Source organism: Eptatretus burgeri, chromosome 17 (genome assembly GCF_056783735.1).
Source record: "Eptatretus burgeri isolate ZD-2024b chromosome 17, Ebu_testis_v1, whole genome shotgun sequence".
Lineage (NCBI taxonomy): Eukaryota > Metazoa > Chordata > Myxini > Myxiniformes > Myxinidae > Eptatretus > Eptatretus burgeri.
This window is the reverse complement of record NC_140977.1, coordinates 41,514,707-41,526,297: the sequence shown is the minus strand read 5'-3', so window position 1 is coordinate 41,526,297 and position 11,591 is coordinate 41,514,707. Positions and strand designations below refer to the sequence as shown.

General features: G+C 43.6%; 1 protein-coding gene across 3 annotated transcripts; it reads right to left on the bottom strand.

The window, feature by feature from the left end:
- Positions 1-142: 142 nt before the first annotated feature.
- NAA60 (N-alpha-acetyltransferase 60, NatF catalytic subunit) lies at positions 143-11,192 on the bottom strand. 3 transcript variants are annotated; one of them, XM_085861551.1, is made up of 7 exons: positions 10,893-11,190; positions 8,543-8,645; positions 7,138-7,325; positions 5,938-6,067; positions 3,486-3,582; positions 3,147-3,381; positions 143-1,258 (listed from the first exon to the last, which is right to left on the bottom strand). In XM_085861551.1, exons 3-7 carry the CDS (start codon positions 7,248-7,250, stop codon positions 1,102-1,104), a joined length of 732 nt encoding a protein of 243 aa, XP_085717677.1. In that variant the 5' UTR covers positions 7,251-7,325; positions 8,543-8,645; positions 10,893-11,190; the 3' UTR covers positions 143-1,101. The 3 variants fall into 3 exon arrangements, with proteins under 3 accessions (XP_085717677.1, XP_085717675.1, XP_085717676.1); XM_085861549.1 differs by having other exon boundaries at positions 143-3,381; positions 10,893-11,191; XM_085861550.1 differs by lacking the exon at positions 8,543-8,645 and having other exon boundaries at positions 143-3,381; positions 10,893-11,192.
- Positions 11,193-11,591: the final 399 nt, after the last annotated feature.

Below are 11,591 nucleotides of genomic sequence, written 5' to 3'. Positions count from 1 at the left end.
TGTTCAGCCCAGCCGATAACATGGTGGGATCAATGCAGTATTAGGGATATTAAGGAGGAAGAAATCACCAGCATGGGAATGTCAATGAGACAGGGAGAAAACAAGACAACTTAGTTACGACAAAACTCCCAAAGACAATGTGTGTGTTACAGCTTCTCTGATGCATTTATAGTTGCAAAAGCAAATAAAAACATTTACAATAACATCTATCCGATATAAAGACCGCCCCACCCCCACTACACACCATCTTTAAATACAACCATCTTTAGGGGAATGACCAGATATCTGGCTCCCACCTAGTCATGAGTACGTGCTTCGTTGCAATTTGAAAGATATTTAAAATATGGTTCAGTTTAATCCATCAGGACACCTCTGATATAACTTATAACATTCACATTTCAAACAGACAAAAACAGTCGGTTCGACCATGATAAAATTGGAGAAAAGAATCAACATTGGCTCATCGATGAAAATGTCTTCAGGTTTTAAGCAGGCTTCAATGGCTCTCAGGCAACAACTTTGCTCTTTCCGAATACAAAAAGCTTCCGGAGCGGTTACTTTGGTCATCGGTTCATCTAATGCGTCCATAAAACCTCATCAAGTTCAACCCTCGGGGGGGGGGGGGGGGGAAACATCAGGGCAACGGTCAAAATGCAGGAACTAAACTATCCGAACTCACAATCTAGAACAAAAGGGATGACTACAGGAAGAACCCTTCGCACATCAGTGTTATTTGCAATACATAATTTGTGAAAGACCAAAGGAAATGCCGTAATCACACACGTTTGTAACGATTATAAAGAATATGATGCAACCATGAAGAGACTTTTGGTTAAGTTAGCACGAGGTTTGTGAATGTACTGCTACTACTTGTATATGGTAATTATCTGCACGTACACTCTGTGTTGTTACTGTCTGTTACAGGTGCAGCAGTTCTGTGGTCGCATCTGATGGAGTTCAACTTCAACCACAGAGGAACGTGCATGGCCGTCCTGGCAGCAGCGTTCGAGCCGAGACAGTTAACCAAAGGAATTACGTTGATGGTGCCGGTGGTCGAGATACGATATGACATGGCACCAGGTGGTGTTTGTGGCCAATCGATCACAATGTGCGGTTGCAGGTGGCACTGGGCTTTGGTGGAAGGTTACGCCAGGAAATCAGTCTCTGGACCACCCGATGCACCTGCTGCAGAAGGCGATGAGGCAGAGAACAGGGCCGCAAGGATGCCAGTGCAGCTCCCACGTACTGCACGTAGTCCGTGCCATGCGGTCAAGGTGCACACAGCTCCAAATGGATCGGCACAAGTCCTAAAGGTACAGAGTGACCCATAAAATGATGACCGTTTTCCTTTGGTTGTGAGTTGGTAAGCAGCGATTGTTCGTGCACTACATCGCATTGTATCTCAAGAGAAGCTTGTGCGAATTACTTTTTAACCGCATATGTGTAATAAAGAGATTAGAGGTCAGACAAGTATGCACAGCGGTCATGCATCCCCCCCCATGCTGTGAAAGTAGTCCTTGATCTTTTGCTGAATATTTTGAAGATTGCATCATGTTTCTGAGGTTGCAGATACGCACCAATGTGGCACGACACGACCTACTCGTAGCCCCCCCTCCCTCCCCAATTTAAATGCATGTTAATATTTCCTCAAGGGATATTTGATGAGCGAAGCCTTCAGAAAAAGTGCACAAACTAACATGGAGAAGACAAAGCTGTGGAAATGTCCAAATTGATCGAGGAGCCGTGTAGCGAGGTAGTGCAATGATTTCCCCCATCAGCTAGAGTAAATAGCAAAACAGCAATCACGTGGAACGGTTTTTCCATGACAAAATAAATTGCAGAAGAATACTGTCCAAGATATTGTTATGACTACATTGTTGCTTTATACACGTTAAAACTTTTCAATCACAACTTTAAACATGTCATTCATTTGGTGGGCCACCCTATACATATTTTGCATCTTGAGCAAGCTTAGTTTCCACCAGAGTGCTGTGCTAGATTAATTGAGGCCACAGAACTCACAAACATAAAGTTGCCGAGGTCGAAGAAAAAAATGAAATGAAACAAATCGCTCCGGACACCAAAACATGTCGGATAATTCTGCCAATGGGAAAGGAGTTCGGTAGCAGGTTGACTCATTCTGGCCTGAACTCCTTCAGAACTCACTGGTGGAGACAAAGCATTTTGATGTAGATAAGAATATTCGACTTGGTTATGGTTGGATTAGGGGGTTTAAAAATCTTCTTCTTCTTCTTCTTTCAGCTGCTCCCGTTCGGGGTCGCCACAGCGGATCATCCGTATGATCCGCATAGTGATTTGGCACATGTTTTACGCCGGATGCCCTTCCTGACGCAACCCTGGTCGCCTCTTACGACACAGGGATATGGTACACCTATTTTAACCGGGGTATACACCGGCCCAGTGTACTGGTACTCATTTCGCCGACCTCGGAAGGATGACAGGCTGAGTCAACCCCCTGGTGTATTAATTCAGTGGCCCAACGGGGCTTGAACTCAGGACCTCTTGGATCCCAAGCCGCTGCCCTAACCACTGCGCCAACACCAGGCTACTGGGGGGGTTTAAAAATATATAATTAAATTAAATTAAAAGACAGACAGATGGCAACTTTTCCTGCATGGTCTTATAAAGACATTTTATCTATGTTCTTCATCATTTCGGTCAGTGGCTCTGAACCTTTTTCGGTCGATGTACCCCCATTGTCTGAGCAAGAGGCGTCACGTTCCCCCTCTTCAATGGCGACTCGGTCATTTTTATATGCCACGACGTGTACAGACAGCTTCTCTTTCACTACCTCAAACCAAATTGCATCTCATGTAATCCCTAATGAGGCCTCACGTACCCGCTGGGGGTCCTAAGTCAGAACCACCGATTTAGGTCAATCACATTAAACTGTATTAGACAGTTGAGTGCATTGACGAAGGGTTTAAGGAGCCAAGTGCAAATCGAAACGCAAACCTATTGACAGACCACAAAATGTTTGCTCCAACACCTGACACCACAGTTCCCGGAAGCTGGAAAGGAGGTATTTAGAAAGGTCGTGCAATTTCCACAACATCGTTCTGGATCGTTTGCTTGCCGGCCTGAGACCCTTTCCCCTTTCACGAGCACTCGGAGCATAAGGATATATAAAGGTCCAGGGTGCGTGCCCTCCGTTTAGGTACAGCACGTAGGTGAAGCCATCTTGCAACACGCCGCGGATGGAATAGTAATATGGTAGGTAGTGGTGCTGCCGGAAATGGCGGTTCTCGTAGAAGCGGATCGCATTCGTATTCGTGGTGAGCACGTGCAAGTAGAGAGCTTTGCAGCGTTCCTGGTTTTGGTTTGTAATGTGCGTCATCAGGCTGTCCAGCAAGAGGGAGCCTGTAACAACAGCAAACCATAGGGTGACTGCAGATATCACCCATCAAATGAACACCACCACAATCAGAGAGGTTTAAAAATAAATAAATAAAAATCCAGCATACCTACGCCAAGGTTCCTGAACTCCTTCACCACACCCAAACTCAGGATGTATGCCACATATGTGTCCAAAGGAAAGCTGGATGCCAAGATATCTGCATCCTAGAAAGAGTAACGGAGCTGGAGGTCAGCACTGCACAGACAAACGGGCATTGGTCGAAATACTTATCTTTCAGCTCGCACCCTTCCACTTTTTTTCAAATAACTCACAATTTTCTCGAAAAATAAGTTGAAATTGACAAAAGTATTTCGTCTCCACAATTCTATATATATCACTGTGAATATTACAGAACCTTTTTTTTGATTCAGAACTTAATAAATCCTTGATAAATCAGAAAATAAAAAGAAATGGCATTGACAAAATTATTAACACCCAAGACTTAATATTTGGAAGTCAAAATAGCTCGACTTAACATTTGGGAGCCTTTGGACAAAATAACTGCAAGGGCTTTCTATAGCCATGAATGAGCTTCCTACACCTCTCTAATTGCAGTTTGACCCACTGCAAACTTCTCCAATTCTCCCAGATTTGAAGGGTGCCTTCTCCCAACGACTGTTTTCAGATCTCCCAACGAGTGTTCATGTGATTTAGTTCTGGACTCATTGCGGTACACACAGTGACACAAAACAGTGGAATGACTCCTTTTCTTCCTCCAAACTGGTTGAATATATATATATATATATATATATATATATATATATATATATATATATATATATATATATATATATATATATATATATATATATATATATATATATATATATATATATATATATGCCTGATGTTGGCGCAGTGGTTAGGGCAGCGGCTTGGGATCTAAAAGGTCCTGAGCTCAAGCCCCGTTGAGCCACTGAATTAATACACCAGGGGGTTGACTCAGCCTGTCATCCTTCCGAGGTCGGCGAAATGAGTACCAGTATACTGGGCCGGTGTATACCCCGGTTAAAATAGGCGTACCATATCCCTGTGTTGTAAGAGGCGACCAGGGTTGTGTCAGGAAGGGCATCCGGCATAAAACCTGTGCCAAATCACAATGCGGATGATCCGCTGCGGCGACCCCCAACGGGAGCAGCCGAAAGAAGATATATATATATATATATATATATATATATATATATATATATATATATATATATATATATATATATATATATATATATATATATATATATATATATATATATAGCAGGTCCCTGCAACTCACCAAAGGTGAGTTCAATTCCAAGGTAAAGGAGAATCCCCTGCTTGAAAACTAATTATTTCTAACAACTTCTAAAAGGTGCCAATTGTCCCCGGGCCATTTTAGGATTTCTCTGTGGAATAAGCTCGGATTTCGTAATATTTTCAGCTTTTTTTGTTTTGTTCCACTGCAAACCAAAGAAATATATGTGGATACCAAAAGATTTTTTTTAATTTCAATAATTTTCTGGAAGAAATGGTGCATTATTTGAAAAAAGTGCAAGCGTGCCAATATTTTTGGTCACGGCACTATTACAACTTGCCTCTGGGCTGTCGAGCCCGGATACAAATCTTGGTCTCGCACCAAATTATCATCCTGGTGATTCGCAGGCAGAGCAAGACATAAACGTGTGTGCCGTCCCCAAGATGGACGTTAAACTGGGCGTCCCATCTGCAAGCATTAGTTGGTGGACATTAAAGATTACACGGTGTCCTTCGCAAAGACTAGGCAAGCTATCGCCGGCACCCTGAAATTATAAATTATTCTTCTAACCTACAAGGAAAACTGCATCAATGTCACAGCCACGTCTCCAGCAAACGATGCAACCAGCCCAGCATCCATGTTCTGCATGCGAAAGAAAAAAGCTCATATACATCACAATCAAATGGACAGATTTAATGGGTTGGCAGGATTTCTGAAATTGAATTCTTCCGAATCTTCTTGCTCACAGGGAATAAACAGGGAACAGTACCCTGGGCTTTTTTTAAGTTTTAACGTCATCCGCTTTTATGTCTTCCACAGAATCCCGTAAACACCCAAACCCTCATCCATCTTAGTCACCAGAAAAGAAACCTTCAAAACAGCTGTTCGCCACCATCTCTTATCTTAAGCACAATCTTTTCTACCCCTGCTAATCCACCCCAAACCCAATCCCTTCAAATTCCCTGCCTTCCTTCCTGAAAGTCCCTGTAATGTCCATCTTGTATTCCCCATGTTCCCCACCCCATTCCTCTCCCTTCCACAGATCTCCTAATGTCTCTGTTCCCCACTGGTTTGTCCTTCCCCCTCCTGCCCCTCTTGTTTCCTGCCCCCCTTGTTGTACGTTGTGTGTTAGCTCTCAAACGAGCCTCGACAAGGAATACTAAAAAAGGCTCGACAAGGTAGACGAGGAATGGGTTTGTGGCAGCTTTTAAACAGTTACACCTTTTTTTGTGCACGATACATAGACGGCCACATGATTACGCTCCGTTTGGCGTAATAACCCCCAACATACCTCTCGATGGACCTTTGTGCGAAGCTTAATTTCCGCCACAATCAGCCCCACAATGTTTCCGTTGTACGTTGCAGCCAGAGAGAAAAAGCGTGGGCTCGTAGTGATATCCTGGTACCAAGAATCAGGATACCTGGAACGTGTCAAATACAATGAATGTAATATGATGGAGAGACAAGTTTAAAATAAAATAAAAGTTTTCATGTCAAACAGTTTTGATCCCCCGACACCCTTTCCCCATTCAATAAAATGGACTCATCCATGGAAATTATACCGGCGGTGCTTCTAATGACAATAAAGAGAGGAATCTGAATGCATTTCAGTCTGAAAATTTGGAAGAAGTCTTCCTTGCCTGACATTCAGCATTTAAAAGGAGAAGAGCACAGATAATCCCTATTGGTTGACATCCGTGGGAAAGGAGGAAATTCCCCGCTGAGTGAGATGGGAAGTGCAGCGCCATTGTTGTGACGTCACTAGTATCCAGAGTGCCCCACGGAATTGACAGCACTTCCCCTAAGCTCAGTAGCTGTGTTTGTATCGTCTCTCATGTATTTGACTATATGTTGAGGTGTGCGTTTCGAACCTTAGATCCTATTAAAAATAATAATAATCTATCTGTAATTCCAGCAATCTCTGTGTGTGTCTGCGACCGCCATTTCTCGACAACCACTCGTCCGATCTGATTGAAACTTGCCAGGAATATTTCTGGAGCCCTGTGGATGTGCCTTTTCAAGGTTTGATATTAATCGGACAAGTGGTTCCTAAGTTATGGCCATTTATTTACCAAACCAATGACAGGACACGGTGCTATGACGTCACTATTGAAGTCACAATAATTTTTTTTTTTGCACGTACGGGCACGCACGTACGGCCACGCACGGTGCTATGACGTCACAAATGACGTCAATTGTTGTTTGTTTTTTTGCACGACTAATATCACAATTCTTCTTCTTCGTTTGATATGACGTCACAATTGACGCTGGGGACCTGAGTATGTGCCTTTTCAAGGTTTGATATCGTTCTTCTTCATCCGTTTCAGCTGTTTCCCAAGTGTTTCCCAGGTTATGCCAGTGATGTCTTGACCACGCACGTATGGCACGCACTAGTAATAATAATAATAATCATAATAATAATAATAATAACAAAAATAAATAAATATAGTCTCAACACACCGCTCATGGTGACCTCCTGCAGGTTACTTACTCGATAGGGAACCAGTCCACACAGAGATGTTTGACAACCTCAATGTCTCCAGGAGTCAGGTAGCGGAGCTGGATTTCTCCCACTCCCTCCGTGGTTATCGTCGTCTCAGACATTCAGCCGTCTGACGAGCTGCGATCATCACAAGAATTGCTGACGGGCTGCCAGACATGCCCTTTACACCACGAGACCTACAAAGAGTGCAACATCTCGTATCAAAACGGCATCATGTACAACATGAAGTGACTACAAACGATTGTCCTGCGATCGGGAAGGAGGATGTCAAATGAGGAGGATTTTTGGGAAGCTCCCAAGTTATCCTGAGAAAATTAAGGGTCAAGTACCGCATCCTTTGTCATTTTTTTTTTCAATCAATTCTCCTCCGATTCTCTCATGCACGAGCAATACGTACGTGAAACTCTCCAAGGAAACAAAAGAACTCCATTTGATTTGCCGTAAATTCTTTGCATACATGGTCAAGGCTCATGGAAGAGCAAAAGCAGAATGGAAAGGGGGAAAACACCAACAGCAGAGTGGAACTGACAATGACATCAAGGGGAGGGTGATGAGGACACCTGCAGATGAAGAAGCTGTACACCAGCTGAATGAAACACAGCAAGAAGAGGTGGAGGGAGGCAGGGGTGATGAAATCACAACAACCTGGAAAAAGGGAGTGTTTGGGAATGGAGTCATTTGGGATAGAAGAGATCATTATGGATGGGGTTTGACCTGAGGTCATGATGAACATTCGTTTTGAAGCCCTGGAGTGAAGAATGGGAATGAACAGACGAGGGAAGAGGGGGGCAGAGTGTGCAAGACCAGGAGAGGCGGGAGAATGTCGAATTAAATATTTTGATTTGAGCCGTCCAAACTACTTGTAGCTCAAGGTATTGCTCCACAAGTCAAGGAAACATTCTGCAGTACATCCTCAACAATCGTCGCCTCTTGCAAATGTTTCAATCAGACACCAAATCAACGGTGGTACCACGTTGGGAGAGCAGACAATCTGCTCACGTCACACCCTGGATGTTAATCAAAATCTCCTTGTACGCTCAACCTTAGTCGTGCAATCACCTGGTCCTGACTTTTTGCAGACTTCTGCTACGTAATAGGGGTGGATCTAAGTGTTCCAGGGGGGGAAGGGGAGGTGTGGGATGAAAGCACGACTACATTTCATCATTTGTCAAAATCCCCCCCCCCCACCGCAAAAAAAAAAACCCTCGACAGCATCAATCCATTCCATTACTTCTTTCTTCAAAACCCCCAATTATTCCCACCCAAAGGTGAAGGTTTTTTTTCTTTTTTTTGTCCTTTGGCACAAGTCTTTCACCAACCGGCTGGCCAGGCCTGAAGTTCGACTGAAGGTGACAGGAATTCGCAACTTCTTCAACGTGCAGCAACGACTCACCTCCTCTTCGTGAAAGGCACCGCAGGATCTTTTAATGTCCACCAACTACCGGTGCCGGCAGGTCCTCCGGATTAACGTCCTCACACGCATCGACAGCCTCACCCTGCACGCGAAACACCAGGACGACAGTTTATAGCTGGGTCTGCATTCAAACCCAAGCTAGACAGCTCAGAGGCGAGTGTGAAGACCTCCAGGCCATCCCTACAGCCCATTGTGTGGCATTCAATAGAAACACCATGATGTTCCATGTGATGATACAAATGCTGTGGGAGAGATCTTGGAAGCCATTGGTGGTGACATCGATCACAGGTGTGGTGGCTTCACTGACAGACGCTTTCAAGGAGGCAAATTGTAGCATCTGTCATCGAGCATCCTCGGGATACAATGGACAACATGTGCCTCAATTGCGATCACAAACCATAACCTTCTTCCAGTTTATATATTTATTGATATGCGATGTGATCGAATTGCTAAGTAAATATTTTGGAACTTTTCAGAAAAAGTAGAACTAGAGGCCAAAATAAACCATACCTGGAAAACCCCTAACCGATATTTTAAAAGACTAGTGCATGGCCGTACGTGCAAAAAAAAAAGAAGAATTGTGACGTCATCGCACCGTGTCCTGTCATTGGTTTGGTAAATAAATGGCCATAACTTGGGAACCACTTGTCCGATTAATATCAAACCTTAAAAAGGCACATCCACAGGGCCCCAGCAATATACCTGGCAAGTTTCAATTAGATCGGACTGGTGGTTGTTGAGAAACAGTGGTCGAAACGCACGAACGCACTCACACACACACACACACACACTGCTGGAATTATAGATAGACGAGTGCATGCCCGTCGGTGTGAGTAGTCCAAGAACGATATCAAACCTTGAAAAGGCACATACTCAGGTCCCCAGTGTCAATTGTGACGTCATATCAAACAAAGAAGAAGAAGAATTGTGACGTCAATCGTGCAAAAAAAAGAATTGTGACATCAATCGTGACGTCATAGCACCGTGTCCTGTCATTGGTTGGCAAATAGATGGCGGTAACTTGGGAACCGCTTGTCCGATTAATATCAAACCTTGAAAAGGCACATCCTCGGGTCCCAGCAATATACCTGGCAAGTTTCAATTACATCGGACCAGTGGTTGTCAAGAAACAGCGGTCACAGACACACAGACACAGATTGCTGGAATTATAGACAATTGTGACGTCATATCAAACGAAGAACAATTGTGACGTCAATCGTACAAAAAAAAAAAAAGAAAAAAAAAAAGAAGAATTGTGGCATCATAGCACCATGTCCTGTCATTGGTTGGCAAATAAATGGCCGTAGCTTGGGAACCGCTTGTCCGATTAATATCAAACCTTGAAAAGGCATATCCGCGGGTCACAGCAATATTCCTGGCAAGTTTAATTGAAATCGGACCAGTGGTTGTCGAGAAACAGTGGTCACAGACACAGAGATTGCTGGAATTATAGATAGACTTGTACGTGCCCGTAAAAAAAAAAAAAAAAAAAAATTTAAATAAATATTCAAAACGCGAGCAACAAACAACAACCACGCAGGCCGTTTCTTCGCTCTCGCGTGCCCGTACGTGCGTGGCCCGGAAGTTCGCATATTATTCGCAGTTACAATTATTTGCAATTTTGTTTCAATACCCAATTATTCAATTAGCGCCAACGTATTTTACCTTTTCGCAATGTCGTGGCAAGGAAAAACAAAAAGAGAAGAAAAGAGAGAGAGAAAAAAATTTACTTCCTGGTTCGGAGCATACCAGCACTCTGATGTTACCGAAATTTATGCACCGTCTAATATGAAAACGATCATAACTTGGGGAATTGTGTTTATCTATAAATGCGCATAAGAAATCGAGAAATTATTAGAATACACGAAGTCATCACTATCCGGAAGTCCATACGTTGTAACCCGTAATGGCGAACGCGGCTGAGCTTCCCTTCCCCATCGGCCACGCCCACGCAACAACGTGTCTTGTCATTGGTTTGTTAAATAAATGGCCATAACTTGGGAATCACTTGTCCGATTAATATCGGACCTTGAAAAGGCACATCCTCAGGACCCCAGCAATATATCTGGCAAGTTTCAATTAGATCGGATCAGCGGTTGTCGAGAAACAGCGGTCACACACACACTGCTGGAATTATAGATGGATGACAAGCGGGAGCGATCATTATAGGCGGTGTATAAGCTGAGCAGTGTTTGGTAAGATCGATAGAGTTATCCATTTATCGCCAACGTTTGAGAGTAAAGGCAAGGTCGCAGGATAAATAAAATATAAAAATCCAAGGAAGGAGCGGTTCAGTAAAGACTATGACGGCCTAGAAGTCTGAACTGACCTGCGCAGTGGCCGCGATCCAGAAGCCGGGGTCCGGAGCCCAATGGGCACAGTGCCTGGAAAGCCTGGACAGAGGGCTCGGTCGATGAGGCCGTGCGATCACGGGAGTAAGATAGAATCCGTGCATCGCTGTGTCATCGTGTTCGATCCACCTTTGAACTTCTTCCGGCGTTTCCTTCTATTTCATAACCTTCATACCTTATTAAATCCTGAAGAACGAAACGTTTTCCTTTTATAACTTTCACTCAGCGCCTCCTGCATTTCCTCTTCTTCCCTTCCTTTTCTTCAGGATGGAAAATAATTTCGACATTACGCGGAGGAAATAATTGCAATGCCAAATATCGACAAAAACACGACGAATACCGTTTAAATTTATTGAAGTTTAAAAAGCAGAAAAATGTTCAAATGAAAACGGCGCAAGCATCGCTGCTCATTACACCGACATGGCCGCGATGCACTGAATAAGAACAGAAACGCTCGAAAGGATCATGCAAGCACATTAGGCTCTGTGTTGCTCTGTCATTTGATGAAAATCGAATATAAATTTTTCATTTCATTGCTTATTTTGCAGGTAAATCAACACAAACATTTGGCCCCTGCAGGATTGCTAAAAGGTGAATCAAATGACTATCGAGTGGCTCTCCTAATTGTTATGCCTGGTGTTGGCATAATACTTAGTGTGGTGGAAATTGGAATTTGG

What these genes read in the sequence shown, in the direction of transcription:
- NAA60 (XM_085861550.1), bottom strand. Translation starts at nt 7,250, where the DNA reads ATGTCTGAGACGACGATAACCACGGAGGGAGTGGGAGAAATCCAGCTC. An exon ending in GCACAAAGGTCCATCGAGAG is followed by an intron (nt 3,583 to 5,937) that starts GTATGTTGGGGG and finishes TACTCTTTCTAG; the next exon opens with GATGCAGATATCTTGGCATC. An exon ending in GTTCAGGAACCTTGGCGTAG is followed by an intron (nt 3,382 to 3,485) that starts GTATGCTGGATT and finishes CTGTTGTTACAG; the next exon opens with GCTCCCTCTTGCTGGACAGC.